The sequence below is a fragment of the Pelophylax lessonae genome, assembly GCF_965119305.1.
Source record: "Pelophylax lessonae genome assembly, chromosome: 2".
Lineage (NCBI taxonomy): Eukaryota > Metazoa > Chordata > Amphibia > Anura > Ranidae > Pelophylax > Pelophylax lessonae.
In genome coordinates this window covers 175162761-175189490 of record NC_138769.1, presented here as the reverse complement: position 1 = coordinate 175189490, position 26730 = coordinate 175162761, and the positions used below count along the sequence as shown (strand labels likewise).

The window sequence follows — 26730 nt, the reverse complement described above, 5'->3', positions numbered from 1 at the left end:
CAGGCAGACCTGATCGGACCGTTCAGTCTCCTCTATGGAGCAGTAATCTGCCGCCTTCTGACCCTGCCCGCCAAAAACAGACGGATGGTGGTTCTATTTTCTATCCATCCCGTGGATCGGATCAGATGGCATCGGATGGAAAGAGACAGACAGTCTGTTTCCATCCAATTGCGCTATAGAGGAGAGTGGGGTTCTAGTCCTATTTATGTGTAAATTTAGTATCCGTTTTATTAAATAAAGCTTGGTTGTTAGTTTAAAAAAAAAAAAACAAAAAAAAAAACTGGCTCCTAACTTTTTTAGCTGGCTCCTAGATTTCAGGCAAATTTGTCAAGCCCTGAGTTGGATAGCATAGAGAAGGGTTAACACCCTGTAAGGTTTGTTTTGCTGTCTGTGCCCCTGTTCATAAGATTTTACCTCACATTCTGTCCCTGTGATAATTGGATTTTGAAAATATTGGGTTGTTGTGGAAACAAGGATTGGTGATAAAGTTTCAGTGGAGACACTTTTTCCCCCATGATAACTATTACAGAAGTGAATTTTCCTGCCTAGGGGTAGATTTACTCCCACTTCCTTTTTTTTTCCAAAACACTTCCTTTTTTCTCCCTCCATTTGTAAGTATGGGTCATATGTCTTGTCGGATGCTTGTAACTCAGAGACTGCCTGTAGTGGATTCATGATTCCCTGCAATTAAAATATGAGCATGCTCAACTTACCCTTCTCCCAGCACTGAACTGTCAGGAGAAGCAGCAGAATGTATTTTGGGGTGTAATTCCACATATACCCATGGCATGTGTAAGCAATATATCATTTAGTGACAACCTTGTGTAATAAAAAAGAAAATACATTTGTAATTATATTATTATTAAATTTGTAAATGTCCCGAAACGTATAAAATATTCCATGTGCTCAACATGCCTCTCAGCAAATAGCTTGGGCTGTCTACTTTCCAAAAAGGGGTCATTTGGGGGGGGGGGCTGGTTGAACTGTCTTGGCATTTTATGCCAATTATTAGAACCTTTTGCACACATCATCCAATGGTCGATGTGGATGAAGAAATCTCTGCCAGAAAGTGTGTGGTATGCCCACCATTAAAACCTCCCAACACATCCACACACTTCTAATGATGAGCATACATGCAATGTTATTTTTTTGCTGAACGAAAAAAATAAAAAGAACATAACAGATTCCTCCATTCACATTGATCAATGTGGATGAAGAAATCTCTGCAAAGAAAAGTGTAAAAATGTATGTGGCAAAGCATAGGGGAGATCCGCCCTCTGAGTCCACCCCATCTCATATGCTTCACCATATATGCTCCTTATTTTTTAACTGTGGTGGTGAAATTACCTCCTACAGCGCTACAATCATTGATTTATGTATAGTGCTGCAGCTGATTGGTGTACCTGCAAAGCAAACAATGGTTAACAATAAAACCCAGTACCAATAAGATATTACGATATAATAGTATATAGTACAGTAAAACAGTAGAATGGCGATATCTGCAATGAAAAACAGTAACAATAAAAACATTACAGTATAGCAATATACTATAAAAGTACAGTAAAACAGTAAAAACAGAAAACGAATTCAATAAAATGACAACTATCTTTGCTTTTTTACTTATTTATTTTTTGTGTTTTTTGGTTTTTTTTTAACCCTTTTTTACACTTTTTTTGTAACTGTAAAAAACTTAAAATGTTCCAGGCTAGGGTCTCTCAAAATGTGATAGCCATGTGATACCATCTTTCGAGACTGAAAGTGTGCCCTGGACTGTGCCATGTTGTACCCTATACTTATATTTCATTAGTGTGTTATAGCGATGGAAACAGTCCCCGATGCAGAGACCAGGTCAGGAGGGACAAAAATAGTGGGCGTCACACCTATATCTGCGTTTTCTACAGACATGACATCTTCTTGGGGTGCTTTTTGGATAGAGGTACCAGGGAGGACATCTGAAAACTTAATTTAGGGACTCATCAACGCAGACAGCTTGTTAGGGCGCATAAAAGGCTGCAAATGTTTGGTTTAAGTGATTTACGAGGGGCTGAATTTTGTGGAGCCGGTCATATCCAGGGTCTCCCCAAGGACGACAGAGTTCATTGTCATTGAAATGCATGAACCGCAAGATTTGCCAATATCTAGTCCTGGCCATGGCAGCAAAGAACACGGGCATATGATGAATTGGGTCAGTGGACCAATATGACCGCAACTCACTCTTTTTAGTAATGCCCATGATGAAAGATAGGCCCAGAAAAGTTCTAAATTCGGAAACAGTGATATGTTTCCATGCAAATTCTCTGGCAAGGATCGAATTTGGGTTTGCGGCGATAAATTGATTGGCATATAAATTGCTTTAGTCCACAATAGATCTGTACAGACCCTCCGTAAAAAACATCTCATAAAAACAAAGGGGAGTAAAATCATCTGTTTACACCTGAATTCCGGGTTGGCCAGTGAATGGGGGAGGTACGGGCGCTGCAGAAGTGGCGGGCTCGAAATGAGGGTTTGCAAGCACTTTAGGAAGGACACTATGGGCTCTACAGGCCTGTCTTTGAATTCTTGGTGGCTGCGGGACACTACTGGTGCTAGCCACTGCATCAGCTTGAACTGCACTCATGGGACTCACCACATCACCAAGTGTTACTGCAGTGCTGGTTTGTCTACGACCAGGATGTACAAGGCTGCTGGTGCTCACCAGTTAATCAGGAGGTTGAGTGACACTAGTACAGACACTCTGCAGCATACGAGAACCATGCAATTGTTGCACCTCAGCAACCTGGAAATGGAGTCAGGTACGCCTGACCTTAGCAAGGACCACCACAATGTCATCAGAGCTATCTGTCAGGGTGCAGCTGCTCACTCCAGGTTCGAATACTGAGGCTTCCCCATCGCTCTCATCTATCATGCTCAACATCGTGTAGGCCTCTTTACTACTGTACTACTGTACCTCTGTTTGGAAATTTATTGGCAATAAATTTATAGGTACCGAGTAAAAAAGCACCTGGTTGTCAAGGACGGTTTGAACCGCTACCAAAAAATGTAACTGCTTGTGCTAGCAGAGACCAGGCCTGACTCTGCTAATGCTGCGGTTTTGTGTGCAGTTTATCGGAAGTGACAGTAATCTACTGATAAAGATACTGCACTTCTTGAGGGCTTAGCGGATGGGCTAAACGCAGGTGCTGGCAGGTGTCGGGGCTGATCCTGCTAACGCTGCGTTTTGGGAACACTATACTATACTATTGGGGACGCTAGTATAGTTCTGATCTGAACAAAGATATTGATCCGTTCAGACACTATACCAGTAATGGAGGTGTTTAGTGTGTGTGAGTGTCACTGGCAATCAAAGGGTTAAAATGTATTACTGAATATGTGGCGGGCAATCTGACGCTATCCTGGATTGACGCTAACGCTGACGCTAACTGATGTCACCAGTGACACTAATACAGTGATCAGAAAAAAGATCTGTACACTGTAAACAGGACACTGTGATAAGGCAGTGAAGGGGTTAACTGAGGGTGATCAGGGGGTTAAAACTTTCTTAGGGAATATATAGCAGGTACCCTATACCTATCTGAGACAGACCCTAACTACTGCTAACTTCTGCTCACACTAAATGAAGTCACCAGTGACACTAATACAGTGATCAGTAAAATCTCTGTACACTGTATATAGTGACACTGTGACAGGGTGTGAAAGGGTTAACTGAGGGCGATCAGGGGGTGAAATATATGCCTGTGTGTACTGGTGTCAGTGCACTGTCTGATGCTCTCTCCTTGCTCGCTAGAACCGAAAAGGTCTCCAGGAGGGGAGACTGCAAAATTTCCTGTGCCTGTGTTTACATTACACAGGCACAGGACGTTCTGTGATTCACTAGAACCGATCAGCAGGTCCAAGCCATAAATCACTGGCCTGGACCTGATGAGTGATTGGTTGTGGAATGAATATGATCACTGCTGGGTCGGCAGGCGCGTGCCCCTTACCTGCGGACAGGAGCGACATAGTGGTACGTCGATTCACGCAGCCGCGTCACTTTGCCGCAGTAAATGTGCGGCGGGTGGTCGTCAACTGGTTAATAGGACCATTTAATAGCAGTACTCTTTGCTCGTGTATTGCATATATACAGTGCTCATTATAAAGGAGTACACCCTAACAAATTGCCAGAAAACTTTACTTTCCTTTCAGAATCAACATTTACTATGGGACACTATACTTCAAAATATTCACACACAAAAAAGTATTTTTTTCGAACAAATTAATTTAAGACCATGTTGCAAAAATGAATACACCCCAATAAAAGTCTTAGGAACAAAGCAAAATTTTAGACAACAAAATCCTAATTAACAAGAACTCCACTATAGGTGAGTCTAATTATTCATTAACCATTTCAGCCCCGGAAGGATTTGCCCCCTTAATGACCAGGCCCTATTTTGCGATTCGGCACTGCGTTACTTTAACGGACAATTGCGCAGTCGTATGACACTGTAACCAAACAAAATTCATGTCCTTTTTTTCCCACAAATTGAGCTTTCTTTTGACGGTATTTGATCACCTGTGCGATTTTTATTTTTTGCGCTAAAAATAAACAATATTTTTCACATTCTGCTTTAGGACATTCCCCAAAAAAATAAAATAATTAAAAATCAAAATTAACACTGTAGGCCAATTTGATTTCTGCTACATATTTTTGGTAAATAAAATCGAAATAAGCTTATTTTGAATGGTTTGCGCAAAAGTTATTGTGTCTACTATCTATGTGAAAGATTTAAGTCATTGTTATTGTTTTTTTTTTTTACTAGTAATGGCGGCAATCTGCGATTTTTAGCGGGACTGTGACATTGCGACGGACAGAACGGAACCCTAACTGACATTTTTGGGGGTATCAGTGACATTACTACAGTAATCAGTGCTAAAAATGTGCACTTTTACTGTAATAATGCCATTGGCAGTGAAGGGGTTAACCCTGTGGGTCATCAAAGGGGTTAATGAATGCCTGTATGCTTACTAACTGTGTGTGGTGGGGGGGGGGGGGGGGTCTCTGACAGGCACAGACAGATCGCAGTTTCAGCTTAGCTGAAACTTCAGATCTGTCCCTGACTGTCTCACAGAAGATCCGCCTGCTTTGTTTACATAAGCAGGCGGGTCTTCTCTCCGTTTACCGGACGATCGTGGGAGGAAGGCAGCAATTGCCGCTGCCGAAACCCCTTCCCCTCCAGTCACGTAGTACTACGTGACTGGACCCAGCGGAGCCGCACTGCAACAGTAATATTACTGTGGGCTGTTGGCAAGTGGTTAAACAGGTGTCGAGCAGACGGTTATTTATAAAAGGGCATTACTTAACAAAGAAGACCCCTTCCCATTTTCATGCTTTTCAGCAATGGCACCACATGGATGAGAAATGTCACAAGGCCTGAGGAAGAAAATCATTTCTTTACACTAGAAAAGTGAAGGCTACAAGAAGATCATCAAAGCTTAACTTATCAGTCACGATATAGCAGAATATAAAAATTTAACAAAGATGGAACTGCAAACAGCTCAGACGTCTGGTCGTCCACGGAAGTTAACACCTCGACAGGTTGGGAAAGGTTGAAGAAAATGATCATGGAAGTTTACTACGGTTAGCTAAATAAATAGAAAGCTAAACCGGGGTGACTTTTTCCCGTGACACAATACGCTGTACACTGCAGAGGAATGGCATGCATGGGTGTCATTCACGAAGGTAGCCTCTCCTAAAGCCCATGCACAAACAAGCCAGCTTAGAATTTGCCAGGGCCCATGCTAAAAAAAGAAAAAGACTGGGACTCTGGAGTTATAAGACCAAGATAAATGTTTTGGAACTGATGGCTTCAAAACTGTATGGTGTCGCAAAGGTGAGGAGTACAAAGAAAATGCAAGGTCCCTGAAACATGGTGGTGGCAGTGTCCTTCTGTGGGGCTGCATTAGTGCTGCTGGTGTCGGGGAGCTGCATTTCATTGATGATATCATGAATTCACAGATGTACTGCTCTATATTGAAAGAGAAGATGCTATCATCCCTCTATGCCCTTGGTCCGTGTGCACTTTTCTAACATGACAATGATCCAAAACATACATCTAAGGCAGGGGTGGGGAACCTACGGCCCGCCAAGTCATCTCATCCGGCCCCCTGTGCTTGGGTGAGGACACTGTCCCAGCTTTGCATGGCCGATCCTGGGCGGGGGCGCCCAGGATCGACCCTACCATCAGTGGCGTAGCGTGGGGGGTGCGGGGGGGCCGGTGGCACCGGGTGCGAAATTTAGGGGGGCAAAATCCTGCGCCGGTGTGTCACTCCGCTATGGTGTCCCCGCGCTCCAGGCTGCCATGTCCCCTGTCAGGCTGTGCCCTGTTATTGGGCGAATAGCGGCATGTGCGGCAGCAGGGGGCCTGGCCTGTCTGAGATCCCGGATGGCACATGCGCACGGGATGCTCCTGGAGTCCCGCCTCCGCATCTGAATGTGAACCGCGAAGGGCTTCTCCTCCTCCTCTCCTTAAGCCTGGATCTCAGGTAAGTCAGCAGCCACACAGCCAGACAGAGTGAGTTAGGGGAGAGCAGTTAGGGTCACGCTGTGTAGTTCAGTATAGGAATATTGTAGGTAGGACAGTGTACTGTAATGGTTAGTGCAGTGGGCAGTGTAGTGCAGTGGGCAGTGCAGTGCAGTGGGCAGTGTAGTGCAGTGGGCAGTGTAGTGGGCAGTGCCATGTAGTGGGGAGTGTAGTGGGCAGTGTAGTGCAGTGGGCAGTGCAGTGTAGTGTAGGGTAGTGGGCAGTGTAGTGGGCGGTGTAGTGGTCAGTGTAGGGGGCAGTGTAGTGTAGTGGGCGGTGTAGTGTAGTGTAGTGTAGTGGGCAGTGTAGTGTGGTGCAGTGGGAAGTGTAGTGCAGTGTAGTGTAGTGTAGTGGGCAGTGTAGTGTAGTGGACACTCTGCATTAAGGGGGCACTAATCACTCTGCATTAAGGGGGCACTAATCACTCTGCATTAAGAGGGCATTAATCACGCTGCATTAAGGGGGCACTAATCACTCTGCATTAAGGGGGGCACTATTCACTCTGCATTAAGGGGGCCACTATTCACTCTGCATTAAGAGGGCCACTAATCACTCTGCATTAAGGGGGCCACTAATCACTCTGCATTAAGGGGGCCACTAATCACTCTGCATTAAGGGGGCCACTAATCACTCTGCATTAAGGGGGCCACTATTCACTCTACATTAAGGGGGCCACTATTCACTCTGCATTAAGGGGGCCACTATTCACTCTGCATTAAGAGGGCCACTAATCACTCTGCATTAAGGGGGCCATTATTCACTCTGCATTAGGGGGGGCACTAATCACTCTGCATTAAGGGGGGGGCACTACCAATCACTCTGCATTAAGGGGGCACTAATCACTCTGCATTAAGGGGGCACTAAGAGCCAGCAATACCCACAGCAGAACCAGCAGTACCCACAGCAGTACCAGCCAGAGCCAGCAGTACCCACATCAGTATCAGCCAGAGCCAGCAGCACCCACAGCAGTACCAGCCAGCAGTACATACAGCACAGTACCAGCCAGCAGAACCCCGCCTGAGCCAGCAGAACCAGCCTGAGCCAGCAGTACCCACAGCAATATTAGCCAGCAGTACCCACAGCAGTATCCACAGCAGTACCAGCCTGAGCCAGCAGTAGCCACAGCAGTACCAGCCAGCAGTACCTACAGCACAGTACCAGCCTGAGTCAGCAGTACCCACAGCAGTACCAGGCTGAGCCAGCAGTACCAGCCAGCAGTACCCACAGCACAGTACCAGCCTGAGCCAGCAGTACCCACAGCATTACCAGTCAGCAGTACCACCCAGCTGTACCCACAAGCAGTACCAGCCAGCTGTACCCGCCAGCAGTTCTTTTCAAAACTTACCACCACAAAGAGTCGACTGCGCTCCAGACTGACCGACGCAAACCTGGAAAACCAGTTGCCAGTAGCAACATCATCAATACCAGCTAACATCACACACCTCACCAAAGAGAAGCAGTTGCAGCCATCACATTAGGGGTGAGTTAATGTTTGACCAAATATAACCGGCACATTTTTAAGTTGATAATTTTGTACGGCCCCCGAATGATTTTATAAATACCCAAATGGCCCTTGGCAGAAAAAAGTTTCCCCACCCCTGATCTAAGGCCACTGTTGCAATTCTTAAGAAAAACAGGGTGAAAGTGATTCAGTGGCCAAGTATGTCTCCTGATCTGAACCAAAACGAACACCTATGGGGAATTCTGAAGAGACAAGTTGAGCATCACTCTCCATCCAGGATCCAGGCTCTAAAAGAGGTCGTTTTTGAAGAATGGAGATAGATGTTGCAATATGTTCATTCCATGCCTAGATGATTTGGTGCTGTCCTTACAAATCAGGGAGGTCATACAAAATACTAGATGTAGTAGTTTTTGTTGTGGGGGTGTATTAATTTTTGCATCAACAAACTTGAGTAAAGCTGAAGATTTTGTAATCTGTTAACCACTTAAGCCCCGGAAGATTTTACCCCCTTCCCGACCAGGGCCTATTTTGCGATTCAGCACTGCGTGACTTTAACGGACAATTGCGCGGTCGTGCAACGCTGTACCCAAATGAAATTGACGTCCTTCTTTTCCCACAAACAGAGCTTTCTTTTGGGGGTATTTGATCACCTGTGCGATTTTTTGATCATGCGCTATAAACAAAAAAAGAGCGACAATTTTGCAAAAATAACAATATTTTTCACATTTTTTTATATGAAATTCCCCCAAAAAAATGTAAAAATCGAAATTTTTTAACATTTTAAGCCAATTTGTTTTCTGCTACATATGTTTGGTAAAAAAAAATCGCAATTAGCGTATTTTGATTGGTTTGCGCAAAAGTTATTGCGTTTACTAACTAAGGGAAAGATTTTTGTCATTTTTATTGTTTTTGTTTTTAACAAGTAATGGCGGTGATCTGCGATTTTTTTTGCGGGACTGCGACATTGCGGCGGACAGATCGGACCCTTGACTGACATTTTTGACACTTTTGGGGGTACCAGTGACATTACTACAGTAATCAGTGCTATACATATGCACTGTTACTGTAAAAATGACACTGGCAGGGAAGGGGTTAACTTTATTTGAGAAGGAGGGGTTAAGTGTGTCCCTAGGGGCATGCTTCTAACTGTGATTGGATGTGGCTTGTGATGTAACAGCAGAGATCTACGGTCCTACATAGCAGGACCGTATGATCCCTGCTGTTACACAAGGGAGAATGACAGGCGGCTTTGTTTACATTAGCAGCCTGCCTTTCTCCCGATGTTACCGACGATCGCGAGTGAGCGGCGGACATCGGGTCCGCCGCTCACACGCGCGGGGGGGAGGGTCCGTGAGCGAGCGCACGCTCGCTCCCTAGAGCCTCACAGGCTAGCGACGTAGTCCTAGGTCACTTTGCCTGTGAGGGGCTGACTGCCGCAGTAAATATACTGTGGGCGGTCGGCAAGTGGTTAAATAACTTACCTTACTTTCATGTAATGAGCTAAACAAATGTTCTATAAAACTCAGTTTTGTCAAAAGGTTGGAAATTGTTCTTGTGTTCATTGAGATATTGATTAAAATCTTACTTTTCAAAAGGGGTGTACTCATTTATGCTGAGCACTGTATATATATTTTTCTTAACAAAACTTCATTAATATTAAAGTACCTGTATAAGAAACCACAAAAAAAAGAGGGATTAGAACTCCTGTCAGTTTTTATTGCTGTCTTTGCCCCCGTTAAGGAGATTCATTCTGTCTATTTGTCCTGTTAACCATTATGATTGAAAGTGAAAGTAAAATAAAATCTCAAATTTGGAATTGTCCCTAGAAATCTAATATAGGGGAAATCTTCCAATGGGGACAGTAGTTCTGGTGACCTGGGGGTCCCCAAGAAATTCCCTGAATTTAAAGGGATTTCCTCTCAGTTCCTGTTTGGCGATGGGACAGGAAGTGAAGAGAAATCTCTGCAATGGGACATGATGGCGAAAACAAATCTGACAGGTTATGACCATTCTTTACTCAATCCAAAATAAAAAACAAAAGTTTTGTCTATAGCAGTGGTATTGAATTAAAATTTAAAAAGGTCCAGTCAGTAAAATATTCTTCCAGCAGAGGTCCGATTTCGCATGTTTGTGCAATGACCGCCCCGTATCCTCGCAACCAATCACCTGCTTGTTAACTTGGATAGCCCCCGCCCTCTTTCTATAGCTTTCCTGACTCCAGCTGTTGGCTCTGTGAGACTGGCAGTGGTGATGGCTGTGGGCAGAACGACTCTAAAGGGTGGGACCGCAGGGGTCTGGATGAGACATTAACTGGGTCCGGATCCGGACCGCGGTCCGCCATTTAGTGATGCCTGGTCTATAGCAAATCACAGGTATTCTCAGTTTTTCTGCAACAGTTATTTTCAAAACACCATCAAAAACAGAAGACAACAGAAGTAAGTTACCTGTCTGAGCATGCAGTGCAAAACCCCACGCATCAGCTTCACTACGCTCTGTGAAGGCAAACAAAGGATACGTTAAAACATAAACAGTGGACCATTATAAGATAGGATGACAATAATTCCACATCTGTAAACACCATAAACAGCATTGTAAGCCCCCGTTCACACTAAGGCGACCTGTGAGGCGACCTGGTCGCCTCACAGGTCGCCGCAGGTCGCCTCCCATAGGGAAGCTGCGGACCCGTTCTAATAGGAGCGACACAAGTCGCTCCGACTTAGAAAAAGGGTCCGGAGCTTCTTTGGGGCGACCAGGAGGCGACCGCCATAGACTTCAATGTTATGAAGTCCGTGGCGGCCGCTCCGAGGTCGTGGCGCGCTGCTCGCACCGCGATCTCGGAGGTCGCCCCGGGAAGTAGCGTCGCGGTAGTGTGAACCGGCGCTTAGAGTTGTAAAAAAAAACATTATTACATATGAATATCCTATATGTCAGGGATCCTCAAACTATGGCCCTCCAGCTGTTACGGAACTACACATCCCATGAGGCATTGTAACTTGACATGACTAGGCATGATGGGAATTGTAGTTCCTGAACAACTAGAGGGCCATAGTTTGAAGACCCCTGCTATATGTACTTGCTGGTGCTCTAAAATACCATATAATAGTAATTTTTTCCTTTTATTTTATAAGTAAATAAAAGTATTTAATTCAATATACATAATGGTATATATGTGTGTAGGTGTTTAACCCCTTGACTGCCAAGAATGTGTCCCAAAAATCATGGCAAAGGGTAAAACAAGCTAATAGCAGCCATGGCCTTGCTATAGATTTAGATTATTTTTTTAAATACATTTTTAGATGCAAGAATGCGGCTAACAATGAAGATGGCAGCAACATTTGGCCAGTGGAAGAATACAAAAATAACAGTGTTCATTTTGCTAGTATAGTTTAAAGGAGTGGTAAAGGCAGAAGGTCTTTTTTATCGTAAAGCATTTGTTACCCTAAAAAAAAAAAAAAACACATACTGTTTCCTTAAAGCATATTATACAGCACAGCGCTTGTGCTGTGTCAATTGGCCCCCTGTAACACCTAAAAAACCTGGCTGATCCTGTCAGTTTCTACCCTCCCCCCTGTATATTGACCACGGTATATCATGGCTGCTAAACACTGACACCGTGGTCAGTGTACGTGCCTTTGTCATCTGAAGCCCCGCTCTATGTCTCCTGTGTCCTCCTCCCTCCTCCCCTCCCTGTGTCAGCGCCCCCCCACCCCTCCACTTCTGCTGCTTTCATATTTATCATAAAAAAATCCCATCCACTCTGGAATATAACACTAAGTGCTCCTGTGCCTGTCTTATAGGAAAAATATGCGATCTGTACCTATATCAGAGTGGCTTCCAGCAATCACGTGACCGCTCGGCTCTCTTTCTCCTCTCTTCCCCAGCTGACGTCAGCTGCAGTGCTCGGCCCCGCCCACTGGAGCTGTCAGCCGGGCAGAGAAGAGAGCCGAGGGATCAGTTGATTGCCGCTCTGATATAGGTACAGATCGGCATTTTTTTTCTATAAGACAGGCACAGGAGCAGTTAGTGTTATATTACAGAATGTATTAGATTATTTTTTAGTAGTGGCTTAACAACCACTTTAATGTATCCTATGCATTAAGATAAAAAGCCTTCTGTGTGTAGCAGCCTCCCCAGCACCCCCTTAATACTTACCTGTGTTCCCTCTCTGTCCAGCAATGTTCACGAGTCCCTTGACCATCCAGGACTCTCCCTACTGATTGGCTGAGACACAGCTGCTGCGCCATTGGCTCTTGTGGCTGTCAATCAAAGTCAGTTAGCCAATCAGGGGAGAGAGGGGGCAGGGCCAAACAGCAGCTCCATGTCTAAATGGACACACGGAACTGCAGCTCGGCTCGGGTGCCCCCATAGCAAGCAGCTTGCTGTGGGGGCACTCGATGAGAGGGAGGGGCTAAGAGCACCAACGAGGCACCCAACAAGAGAAGGATCCCAGCTACTCTGTGCAAAACCAACTGCACAGAGGAGGTAAGTATAATATGTTGGTTATTTAAAAAAAAAAAAAAAACGGGACTTTACAATCATTTTAAGGTAAAAACACCTTCTGTGTTACACAATCCCAACCCCCCCCCCCTCCCCGTTTATACTAACCTGAGATTATTCCTGACCTAGTTTTATGCATGAAAGCAGTGGCTTCTACGCTCTCTCCCTACTCACTGGGCAGATTGATAGCAGAAGAGCCATTGGATCCCACTACTGTCAATCAAATCCTGTGATGAGGGAGCAGGGCCGAGCTACCCTGCCTGTGTAACAGATGCAGACAGGGCGGCTCGGGAGTGAGCCTGCATAAGTGTCCCCCATATAAAGTTGTTTTCTACAGGGGCACTCACCAAAGAGGAAGAGCCAGGAGCACTGTTGGAGGACTCCAGAGGAGGAGAAGCCCAGAGTGACAATGGGGGACCCCAAAAGAGGAGGTTTGGGGCAGCTCTGTGCAAAACCATTACAACTTAACTAAACCTATTCAATTTTAGTCTAAATAAATGTATTGGAGATTTTAGTAGACTAAAATATAACTAAGACTTAAATGGCATTTTAGTCAAAAGATTATGACTAAAACTAAATTGAAATTTGACATCAAAATTAACACTGCCTCTAGAGAAATATATCTGTACTCTATTGCTTATACTACATGATGTCAGAACCTTCTGTTTGCATGTATGTAAAATAATACTTTAATGGGATGCAATTAGAACTTGATGTGCTGTGTTATACATTATATACAGTATCCTACTAACGCTGTGCTGTATAATCTCTTCTACTTAGTACTCATAATGAAAAATTGCAGCAAGTGCACTAAAATTGCCTTTCTCAGCATCTACAGAATAGAAGCAAGTAAGTAAGGATATGCAATAATGTTTTCTTAAACTCTATCAATGTATAGGGATGATTTGGATGGAAATATTTTTCTTTCTCAGCAAAAAAATAGTTTTTCCAAAACCAGCATGAGGTTTAGATTTACAGATTCTTTTTTTTTTTACTTTTTTTTTTCATTTAAGAAATCTGTGTGACTGAACTATGGTACTGGTACATTCACACAAGCAATTCCAATTATGAATTGCCGTTTAATGAAGTGCAAAAACATTATTTAAAAGTTATTTTTCCATTTGAGTATAACAGCAGACACGCACAGTGCATATTTTCTTAGCACATTTTTTCTCCAGTACACTCACACCCTAAAGCCAAACACAGACAGCATAACAGCAAGCCAGGATCCCATTCCCAGAGATCCTGAATGCAAACCAATTTTTTCTAGGTTTGGATAGAGTTTAGGAGGTGTTAAGATTCTCAGGGCTGCCCCCCGAAAACATGGGATTGTAGGTCGCACATTCACCATCAAGTTATTAACCTCCCTGGCGGTATGATTCTTTTGGATTTTAGGTGCTGAAAGCGGTACCATTATTTTAGGTGCTGAAAGCATGTAATTCTTGTGAATGAGCAGCCCAAACCAACTGTATACATTTATTATACATATTATATATATATATATATATATATATATATATATATATATATAATGTATACAGTTGGTTTGGGCTGCTCATTCACAAGAATTACGTGTGTATATATATATATATATATATATATATATATATATATATATATATATATATACACATATATATATATATTTATATATACATATATATATATATATATATATATATATATATATATATATAAATATATATGTATATATATATATATATATATATATATATATATATATATATATATATATATATTATGTGTGTGTATATATATATATGTATATGTGTATATATATACGTATATATATATATACTGTATATATATGTATATATATATATATATACATATATTTACATAAAAAGTACAGTAAAACTGCAGGAAAGGGCACTGGGGGGCAATGTAATGTGATTTTATTTTATTTTGAACGATATCAGTGTGTTTGGTGCATTTTACATTCGAATTTGCCGCCGGTTCCACCCCCCGGCGGACGTCACGTCGCCGGAGACGGAAGTCGGGGCTCGCAGACGATCGGGAGAGAGCTCCGCCGCCGCACACCGCCCGCAGTCTTCGATGGATCACGGAGAAAAGGTAAGTAAAACCTCCTCCAGCATCCAGCGATCTTCTTAGCGCTACCCCGAGTGTGACTCGGGGTTACCGCTTTTGGCACTAAAATCTTACCCCGAGTCACACTCGGGAATACCGCTAGGAAGGTTAATGCTTAACCAATTCTGGACCGAAGATTTTCCTGCTTAATGACCAGGCCCTATTTTTGCGATTTGGCACTGCGTGACTTTAACGGACAATTGCGCAGTCGTGCGACACTGTACCCCAAATGAAATCGAGGTCCTTTTTTCCCAACAAATAGAGCTTTCTTTTGGTGGTATTTGATCACCTGTGCGATTTTTATTTTTTGCGCTATAAACACAAAAAGAGCGACAATCTTGAAAAAAAAAAAACAATATTTTTCACATTCTGCTAAATGACCGTCCCAAAAAAAAAAAAAAATTAAAAATCAAAATTTTTTAACATTTTAGGCCAATTTGTTTTCTGCTACATATTTTTGGCAAAAAAAAAAAATCGCAATAATCATATTTTGATTGGTTTGCGCAAAGGTTATTGCGTCTACTATCTACGGGAAAGATTTAGGTAATTTTTTATTGTTTTTTTTTTTTTACTAGTAATGGCGACGAACTGGGATGTTTTGCAGGACAGATCAGACCCCTAACTGACATTTTTGACACTTTTGGGAGTACCAGTGACATTACTACAGTAATCAGTGCTAAAAATATGCACTGTTACTCTAATAATGACACTGGCAGGGAAGGGGTTAATATTGTTGGTGATCAAGCGGTTAAATGTAAGCCTAGGGGAGTGATTCTAACTGTGGGGGGTTGGGCTTTTGAAATGATCACAAAGACATGCGATCCTATATAGCAGGATTGCATGGTCTCTATGATCATTGCAGGCAGAGGGACGGACGGCTGTGTTTACATCAGCCGTCCATCCTTTTCTCTAAGCGGGGAGAGAACGAGAGTGTCATGCGGCAATCGGAGCCGCCTGACATATGCTCGCCCCCTAGCTGCCTGCACGCGACCGACGTAGAGCTGCATCGGTTCGCCCAGGAGCGGCTGCCTGCCGCAGTAAATCTGCATCGGGCGGTCGTCTAGTGGTTAAAATACTAGATAAAATAACCAGACCTATACAGCAAAATGGTATTTAAATGGCCGCGGCACCTTTATTGGTATTAAAATCAAATTAATTAAAAACATAAATAAAGGGAATAGAACTCGAGCGATAAAACATGAATAATTAAATAAGCAAAGTCCCCCCTTGAACCAAGTGTAACAAAACCACATACATGGTGCCATGACAGGGTGGGAGGGGAGCTCGCCAAGTCGATCCAGGACTACTGCGGGGAGATTCAGTCATGCGGGGCCTTATATAGCCCCCCAGAAACATATGCAGGAATATTCCAGAAGGAAACATGTACCCGTGACTAGCACCTTTTTTTTAAATTTAAAGACTGTGGCAGCCACAATCCCATGCCGTAGGCCCTTGAGTTGTGCCCACGTATCATTCTGTCTGCTGTGAGATTACCCTTACTTTATCCTGGGGACAAATGCCATCAGGATAGAGAACAAGGGGACATTTTTTATTTTACAGTTCTTACTGGAGCAGTGGAGGGAAAATATGCCAATGGAGATTGCAGTTCCAATGACCCTTACAAGGGACAGATCTCCTTCACTTTAGGTTATTCCAACTGTGGTGTCTCCGATACAAGAAGTAAGGAAAAATACCCAGTGAACCATAATAGCAGTTTAAATCTAATCTGCTTCAAAATTCTGAAAGCAGTTAAAAGCTAATCTGCTTTAAAATTCTGAGAACTTTCCGTGATCAGCCTATAGTCTGTCCATTTTTACTACTCTTACATCAACCAAGCAAACCAGAGGATTACAACTGTTGGCTCAATGCACAATGTTCCCACAAAAGCCCCGTACACACGCACCGATTGTCGACCGAACGATCGGCCATCTTTTGTCTGGTGCTGTCCTGTAGGTTGAAAAGTGCTAAAGACTGCACACGAATTTTGTCGGCCAACAACAGCCGACTGCGGAAGTGATGTCATGTGATGGTTAACTTTCCGTGTGTTTTTTCTTCTCTGAGCATGCCCAGTCTTGCTCATCTGCTGTTTGTCGGCCGAATTCTGTACTGACTGAGGAACAATCGGCCGTTCTGGTGTTGGCCAACAAAAATTTTAAAGCCTGCATATCAGATTCTGTTCGGCCGAAAAGTCGCAGTCGGTTGTCGGAAGCATCATACTAACAAGCCGACAATCGGCCGATCGGACGTTGGCCGAATATTTACGGCCGACAATCGGTACGTGTGTACCGGCCTAAAGTCTTGGCAGAATACATCTTTCAATATTGCTAGAAGGAATGATAAACTAAAACTGGCCATACAGGGATCGAAATTTGGCTGGCTCTGCAGGGATTGGCTGAATTTCGATCCATGTTGGAAAATTTCTACTTGATTAGCACTGCATGCCATAGACTGCAGCACTGATCAGTGTATTCTGGCGGTAGGGAAGTCTCCCTGCTATCAGAATACAAAGACACAGTGGGGAGGATTTCCCCATCTATAGTGAGAGTGCGGATGAGGGAATCGCATCAGATTTTTCGTGTATGTCTTAAAACCTAAGCAATAAAAACTTAAATTTATAGAGTGGTGGGTTATCTGCAGAGACTTTTCACAATGCAATATACATACCGAATACACAACTTTATATATCTCCTAAACTCCAAATAATACATCAACACAAAGCACCGTACATCATTCATGTAAATGAATCTCTGGCACAGGCTTTTGTCTCTGTTGAGATTTTTTTTTTAGAATACTGCTTACAAAATAATAACAATATATAATACCTACTGATTAAGGTTTGTAGTTTCGAGCTATGGATCTGATGGACTGTCCCCACCAGGACTAACCACCTGAGTGGCTTCTATGAGATGGATATATACAAAAAGGAAATGGATGTTGGCGCTGCTCTATGTTACTTCCAGGTATTGACTTCTATAACAAATCTGCTTGTATGTTTTATACAGTAGTAGGAACTATTACTACCAATCTAACTGTCACCTAGGTAATACCAATTGATAAAATATTTAGAGGGATAATAACTACTACTAGATTTTATGACTTTCTATTTAATTCCATCTGTGAATAAACTATTGGATTAATTTTCCATTGTATGCAAAATTAGTGGTAAGTTTACAGAGTCATTTTTTTTTTCTGTTGTACCTGTTCTAGTTCGTAGGCTTTGGCTTTATCCTCATCCCGGTCGGCATTCTTCCTGTATGCCATCCCCAGACCCCACACAGACAGGATGCCGTACAAATTGTCTCGTACCCAAGCATCTTTCTGTTCATTACTAGCAGGGAGCAGCCCAGTGATTGGATTCTATGGAAACACAAAGAAAATATATATTAAAGTTAAGACACAACTTGCTGTTTAATTGCCATCTAAAGTGGACCTAAACTCAAACCATGAAGATATGTTATAGGAAACATCCGGAAATGTTATTTGTGCCTAAACAGTATCTTAAAAATTCAAGTTAAAATCAAATCTCAAACCATCACAAGTTTGTTATTATTTCAAAAGCTTTCACATAACATTTTTTAGGGATGCACCGAAATGAAATTCTTGGCCGAAGCCGAATAATAATAAAATGTTTGGCCGAAGGCCGAATACCGAACGTGGTGTTTTGCATTTTTTCCATTTATTTTGCCAATTTTTTGTCCTCTCTCTTGTCCTCTCGTGTCTCTCTCTCTCTCTCTCTTGTCCTCTTACTCTCTCTCTCTTGTCCTCTCATGTCTCTCTCTCTCTCTCTTGTCCTCTCTCTCTCTCTTGTCCTCTCATGTCTCTCTCTCCCTAAATATTACTGTAGGGAATGGGATTCAGTGCACACTGCAGCCTTGTACCATAGGGTTAATGTTAGTGACACTGTAGGGATTGGGAAGGATGCTGGGAATGGAAATCAGGAAGCATGCAGGCAGCCTTGTAAATTTTAATTGCAGATACAGGGCACTGGGCAGGTCAGGGTTAATGTGGTAACATCAATTACTCAGTGACAGTCAGTCAGTGTCAGTGTGGACTCGATCAGATTATACAGTGACAGACAGTCTCTCATAGTGGTGGTAGTAGGAGGCTGGAGGTTGACTAGTAGGAGCCTGGAAAGGAGCACAGCCGCATACATACATTACTCACTCGTGCACTGCAGCCCGCCCCACACATTCAGTGAGTCTTACTCTCCTCCCTAGTTTTTTCAATGGCACATTCAGGAAGCCAATCACGCCGTGAGTAGCGGCACAGCGGAACCAATCAGGTGTGCAGGCACGCGTGATTGGTTCGCTGTGCAGCTAATCACGGCGTGATTGGCTTCCTGAATGTGCCATTGAAAAAACTAGGGAGGAGAGTAAGACTCACTGAATGTGTGGGGCGGGCTGCAGTGCACGAGTGAGTAATGTATGTATGCTCACCGGTGAAGTGTCCCGGCTTCACGGAAGTCTGTGAGTCCCCCTGTCCTCCTCCGAGTCCCTTCCCCCTGTAAATATCGTGACCTCGGCGATATGAATATCGCCTACGGCCACCGAACGATAGTCAATATCATATCGACTATCGTTCAGCCCTATTATTCGGCACAAAATTATTCGGCCTTTTGACTTATTCGGCCGAACACCGAAAGTGCTATTATTTCTATTTTCGGCCGAATAATGTTCGGCCGCCGAACATTCGGTGCATCCCTAACATTTTTTCTGTTTTCTACATTATTATTGTGTTTTCATCATTTTACAGATTTGAAAGCATAGAAAACCACACAAGATTATCATTCATCCCAACAAGGCAAGTTTTTAATATGTTACAGCAATCAGAATGTGCACTAGGCCTGCGGTACATACTGCGGTACTCAGAGTTCTGTTCCTGGCCAGGAAATTGATAGCGCGGCGGTGGATTTCCACCCTAGCACCGTCTCACGCTAACTGGATCGAGGAGGTTAAAGTGCTTCTGAATAGGGAACATCTCACTTATAAACACAGAGGGAATGTACTGAAATTTGATCGCATTTGGGGCCCATGGCTGGATGTACCGGGCCTGGCTCCCATTCACTTGGTCTCCAACAGGCTTATGGGTGGTATTGTTTCCTCATCATAGTGTAGCAGTGTGTTTGCAGTTTCTGTCCGAGCAGACTGAGGGGGTTTTGATTGGTGCCCATCACATATCATTTGCCTGTACTGTTGGGACGTGTACTATTGCTAATTTCCACTAGACAGTTCACCGGAATTCACCTCTTATTTGCTAGGTTGTTTGAGATAGCATCACTTTTTATCATATGGAGCATGTTGGGTTATATACCTACAGCATAAGGTTTATGATGGTATGTTGAATGCAATTCTGGTTATGCTCACTTCCGTGGCCTCTGGTCGCTGCTGACACTACTAGTGTGCTGCTGTATATGCTCCCCCCTTTACTCATGCACTAATTACTGTCGTACATTGTTGATGCTATTTCTCATGGTTTTGTCTCCCTTTTTCTTTTTGTGTTTGGTTTTGTTTTGTATAGTGTGCAAAAACTCTAATAAAAATTATCTGATTAAAAAAAGAATGTGCACTAGAAATAACACTCCCAAAAATATTTAATCTTGGAACTGTAGCTAGGGACAGAATTACTTAAGAAAGATACAACCTCTGTGGTAGGCGAACAGAAAGAAGAAAAGGAATAGTTTCCAACAAAGATTGGATAAGGGGGAAGGCCAAGCAGGGGAACGAGTGGATAGGGAAAGCGAGGGGAAAAGGTAAAAAAGAGAAAAAAGGTGGTAGCGGTGGTGGGGGAGTAGTAGGAGAGGGAAGGAATAAATAGTGGTCACTGGAATGGGTTCTCAATGTCGAGGGCCTTCTTAAGAAAATAATATTGACAAGGCTACATACAGTTAAAGTCTACAAATAAATAGTATGTAATCCGGGGCTCCCAGATTTTGTCCATTTATCCAGTATGGCCACCATTTTCTCTTATGTCATGCATAAGTTAATGCAAGGCTTAAGCTCCTCAAAAGAGATATTTGGCTTTCTTCAAGACCTAGCTATGATCTGTTTTGTGGCAGTAAAAATATGGGCAAGTAAACAGATTTCTAATTTAGTAAATTCAAACATTTTTTGATTCCGAAGGGCTTCCACTGTTTTTTTTGGTTGGGGTCTTTCTAGAATACGGTAGTATAAATTATCTGGTAAGTGCAAGAACAAAAATATTAGTTCCACCACATATGTCTACATTGGGCCCTCAGCACTGCACCCACTAAACACTAGGAGAGATACACAGGTATTGTGCATAAAAGACAAAAGGATACAAAATAACATCACATTAGCAACTAATATTTGGCTTCCATGGCTAGGTCGTTAAAAGAACTCTGATTTGTTAAACTAGATTTCTTGCCAGTCTTCTGAAGAGATAGAAGAGCACATACCATTTTTAATATTTTAAAATTTCCTCTTTACACCTGACAGGCTCCTTTGCCTTCACTTCTTGGGTGTGAGAAGTGCACATATTGTATCTTGTGGTCATGTGCACCTCCCTTCTGAAACTATAATGCAAACTATCTACCTGTTGAGTCAACTGTGCATGCATTTACTTTTTGTTCCTTCTATCATGTCGGAGATTGTGAGTGGGGTTTAATAAATGGCCATTTTCTCTGTGCTTTTACATGCCAGTGCTGGATGCGTTTGTAAGTAATATTGTACTCCATGTCGGGAGTGAGAAGAAGAGGGTAGCTGCATTGCCACATACAGTGGACCATTTAGATTAAAAGTGGCCACCCTGTTAAAGGAAGTTCCGCAGCCCGGTACCAGGAAGCCCTCGTCACACGCCGACTCCGCGAGGCTCGCAGCCAGGTACCGGGCTGCGGCCGAACAGGACGGGAGACGGTGGTAGGACTACTGGCTTTCATCATGCTTTTATATTTGTGCATATTGTAAGTGCAACTGTTGAGGGTTTCATGTTTGGGAATAAAAGTGCATCTTTATTGGATTAAGCTATGTTGTTCTATCATTATTCCCTATGCAAATGGTCCATATGCTGGTGAGGTGATCACATTGTGTTACCCACGGGACTCCCATTGAAATTGAGATTGCGAATGGTTGAAGGAGACTAAGAGGTTCCCCACTGACTGATATGTTTGGCGCATAAACAGAATATATCTGGTAAGTGTTCCCACATTAGGGTGCACATAGCGGTGTGGTGGAGGTCTGCTTCTGGTTCCCTACAAGGATTCACCAATTCCAGCATCTATTTCTATTTCTATTTGGGACTTTTTGCATGGACTTTCCTTTGATTTTAACATTTATGTTCATTTAATGTGAACTGTAGCGCTGCTAGTGTATGAAGGAGTTTTTGAGCCATTGGTTCTGTATATCTGTTTTCATGCACCTGTTTTGTTATATTAAACTTGTGTTTAGTGTCACTTAAAATCCCCCTGAAAAACAGTGGTGCATTTCCTGTGTCTTGAGTCCAGTAGCTATATATCTGCAGTGTATCCAAGACTGCTAATCTCACTAGAATTGGAGAGATAGGTGGTTAAGTCACTACTGAAATCTGTTAAATTATTACTATTATTATTAGGGATGCACCGAAATGATAATTCTGGGCCGAAAACGAAAATGCAGGATGCCCTTGGCCGAAAACCGAAACCGAAAATGACTTTTTTCCCCCAAATAATTTTAAAATAGATAGAACAGGGGCATACACCAAAAACAGGCAGGCGTACACTTGTAGCTGCCACCCTGTCGCAGTATAGTGGTAAATTTAATTACCAATGGTATTTGTATTATGCAGCATGAGGGGGTTAATGTATTGCCACTGCTGGTCACTGATGAATTAGTGACTGACCAGTGGCAGTTAATTAACCCCTTTGTGCTGCATTAGTGCAACCAGTATCAGTGTTAATTAACACTGGTTGCACTGCTACTGGTTGCACTAATGCAGCACAAAGGGGTTAATTAACTGCCACTGGTCAGTCACTAATTCATCAGTGACCAGCAGTGGCAATACATTAACCGCCTCATGCTGCATAATACTAATACCATTGGTAAGCTCGCCTCAGCGTCGCCTCAGCGTTCCCCCCCCTGCCTCAGCGTCCCCCCCCCCCCCTGCCTCAGCATCCCTCAGCCTCCCCCCCCCCCCGCCTCAGCGTCCCTCACAATCCCAATGCAATCTCCCTACTCTCAGCTCCAGTCCTCCAGTGTCCTTCCTTTCAAAAGATCCGCCTCTGGCCGGCGGCCCGCCTCCCAGTGATGTCACTACTACTGCGATCTGTACATGAATGAACTATCACACCGGGCGGGCGGGCGAGCGGCCGCTAATAGCTGTAACTATGTGAGCCATCCTAAGTATCGGCATATTTAACCCATTTTCGGCCGAAGTGGAATAAGCCCATTTTCGGCCGAAAATTTCGGTGCATCACTAATTATTATACAGAATTTATATAGCACAGTGCTGACAGTACAGAGCTAACAGTACAGTTACAATAAAATTCAATACAGGAGCAATAAGCGGGCCCTGCTCATTAGAGCTTACAATTTAAAAGGGAGGGTCAAGTGATACAAAAGTTAGTAACAGTGGGGGGGTGAGTGGATGACGAAAATAAAGGTACAGTTGTTAGGTGGGGGCAGGATAAGCTTCTCTGAAGAGAAGGGTTTTCAGAGATTGCCTAATACTGGGCAGAGTAGGAGACAGTCCGACAGATTGGGGTAGGGAGTTCCATAAAATGGGAGAGGCTCGGGAAAAGTCCTGCAAGCAAGCATGGGAAGAGGTGACAATGGATCTAGAGAGTAGGAGGTTTTGGGATGAATGAAGTGAACGATTTGGTTGGTATTTCGAGACTAGGCTAGTGATGTAGCTGGGGACCAAGTTGTGGATGGCTTTGTAAGTTGTTGTTAGTATTTTGAATTTAATTTGCTGGGTGAGCGATAGCCAGTGAAGGAATTTTAAACAAACACACACCCATTATGCAACCCATTTTGAACTTCAAACCCTTAGGATGGCCACAGATATGTCATTTGTTTTTCGTACAAACTGACTCGCGTTCCCCATTCCCATTAAGTGGAAGGGGGGATTCCTACCCCACTGAGCTATTGTATTCTGACAACGTGAAGACTTTTCCGCCGTCAGAATACACTTATCAGTGTTGTAGGCTTTAGCCCAAATTGCTGATCAAGAAGGGAAAATCAAACGAGGCAGTGGTACAGAAGCTGATCGGTAGATTGACAGTAGATTGGCTGCCCGTACATAATTAGAAATGTATCTGGTCCTTGCTGAACCGGTGTTCTGTCGAAAAGTCCAACTTGCCAAGATCTCCAACAACATTACTTCCGGCGAGTGTACACCAGGACTAATTGGAGATTTCGACCACTTGGTTTTTTCACACAACACCGGCAGCCTTTACACTCCGGTAGATGCTATATTTAGTGCAGATTGTTAGCCCGCCCGCTAGTCACCAAAAACATGGCCGCCTCCAAGGCGGCGGCAACTAGACTAACAATCTGCACTAATTATAGCATCTACCGGAGTGTATAGGCTGCCGCTGTTGTGTGAAAACACCAAGTGGTCAAAATCTCCAATTATTCCTGGCGTACCCTCACCGGAAGTAACGTCATTGGAGAATTCAGCAAGTTGGAGTTTTTGGCAGAACACCGGCCACATTTCAATCCATCTATGGCCGCTGTAATATTTTCAACACCTGGATTATTCTAAAGGTCTCAACCTTTTTAATAAATCCAGCAATCCTAGGTATAGATTTGGTTAAACATATGATTTTTTTTTTTGATACCTTTAAATAATTATTACTAGATATCTCAATTTTTAGGGTTTCTTCAGCAATGCTAGTTTATGATTATTAGCTCCATGCGCACTATTTACAATGCAATTATTATTATTGTCCAGACCTGTTTTGGCATTTCTGGAGCCTGTAGTTGCAACCCTCAGTTAGTATCCATTAACACTAGTACAACTTGTCAGGTGACTTGGTCAGCCTGACAAGTCACGCACCGTCGCATCCCATTGTGTGGTACAGGAACGGTTCTAATAGGAGCGACACAAGTCGCTCCGACTTAGAAAAAGGGTCCTGTACTACTTAGGGGCGACCTGGAGCGACTTGCATAGACATTCATTTTATGAAGTCCGTGCAAGTTGTGCCGAAGTCGCGGTGCACGCGACTTTACAGGTCGCCCCGAAAGTCGTGCCGCTTCAGTGTGAACTGGCACTTAGGATCACTTCTTTAAAACAACACTTTCTAGTTCTCCTGGTCATAATAACAAATATAATAATGCTTTATAATATTGGGGGAAAGTCAAGTGTGAATAACCTTATAGGAGATGATTATTCCTAGTGATGATGTAGAAAAAAATGAACATAATAACAGAGAAAAAAACACCTTTTTACCCGTGTTGCCTATAGGCATACACCTACTGTGCCCAATACCTACTCCTGCCCTGGTAATAATACATTATCAGTATATTGTATTAAGATTAGGAATATACCAACAAGATCATTACAGTCTCTTTCTTTGGTATTATTCATTATTACGGTAATCTAAACTGCTTTACACCACCAGCTCGAATTCTACAAAGTGCCACATTTCACTGTGAATAGCTATAGAGATGGACTGAATCGCTGAAAGAGTAAAATGTTTAAAAGACAGTTCCCTGTGAATCCCCCACAAATTATACTTCCCATGCTCCAACAATAACAATATACGACCTCAAGATAAAACATCAATACACAAAGGCTTCCTTGTGGTCAGGAATGCAAAATGTTCTAATCCTTCTCTGGCCTTAGGCAACATTCTGTGGCTTTGTAGGCAAGTAAATTTTTCCAGGCATGTGACTAACATCTTACTTCCAAAAAAATAAAAAAAGACTATAGACTACTAATAACATTGTAAGAAAGGATATTAGCAAATGCAGCCTTGCATTATTCAATTAGTCCTGTAAAAAAAAAAAAAATACAAAAACATTGTTTTCCTGTATTGATTCTTATGACTAATACATACCGTACAATGAGATCTTTTTATTTGGTAACCAATGACAGTACTAACATTCAATCCATGAAGGTTGGCGGAGCTCAACCACACCTTGTTGATAAATTGTTAATACAAAGCTGGCCATAAATGGATCGGGATTTCAATGCATGTATGGGCAGGGGTAGTTGTACAGAAGCCGGTCTACTGATTGACATCAGGTTCAACCACCCTTTTAGATTTTCCACGCATGATCAGCGCTGCGGGCTATAGCCTGCAATGCTGATCAGGGTATTCTTATGGCGGGGATGTCTCCCCACAGTCAGAATACAAAAGCCCAAAGGAGAGGATTTCCCTAGTGTGTGGAAATAAAGTCAGTTTTTTTCGTTCAACCAGCAAAATGAAAAAAAAAAAAAAAAATAAATGAAAGTTTTATAGTTCTACTTTAACCCTACAAGTAAGAATTATTACTGGGATTTCATATGCTTTTTTTTTTTCTAACAGTTTCAGTATTCTATAAATCTTTCCCCATCTAAGCTTTAGCAACAATCAGAAGCTGAACACTGGAAATAAACACATGATAAAAGGATGATAGACGGGTGAAAGCACTTTTTCATCATTTTACCATTTTAGTATTGATCTACATTTGTCCCAAGCATTTTTTAATTCAAACAATAGTAAAGCAGAACTGAAGGTATTTTTTTTTCATTTTGAATAGAAACAGGGAGGGTTATAATCCCTATAAGGTTTATTTTTGCCATCTGTGTCCCACTGGGGAGAATTCCCTTCACTTCCTGTCCCATGGTCAAAACAGGAAGTGAGAGAAAATCGCTCCAAAGTGAGATAATCCTTTGTTATCACGGGGGTTGCCAGAACTATGTTCCCATTGGAAGATATGTCCATTATTTCTGTTCTGGGGAGGACCCTAAACCCAAAATTTGGGATTGTCTTTTACTTTTAATGTCGTTGATAATGTTAAACAGAACCAATAGAGAGGGTGAAGCTTCCTAACATGGCCACAAACAGCAATAAAAAAAAATCTACAGGTGATGGAATCCCTCTTCACTCTATTAAAAAAAAAAAAAGTTTAACATTTAGTTATACTTTAAACCAGTGTAGCATAGTTATTTACTTTCTCAGTGATG

General features: G+C 42.7%; 1 protein-coding gene across 3 annotated transcripts in view; it reads right to left on the bottom strand.

Annotated features, from left to right (window-relative positions):
- PHKA2 (phosphorylase kinase regulatory subunit alpha 2) overlaps positions 1–26730 on the bottom strand; it is a 187671-nt gene that overhangs the window by 112942 nt on the left and 47999 nt on the right. For all 3 annotated transcript variants that reach the window (XM_082247709.1, XM_082247711.1, XM_082247710.1), the window contains exons 3-4: positions 17824–17982; positions 10464–10511 (exon numbers count right to left, since the gene is read on the bottom strand). In XM_082247709.1, coding sequence (XP_082103835.1) covers positions 10464–10511; positions 17824–17982 — 207 coding nt within the window. The remainder of the gene's footprint in view (positions 1–10463; positions 10512–17823; positions 17983–26730) is intronic.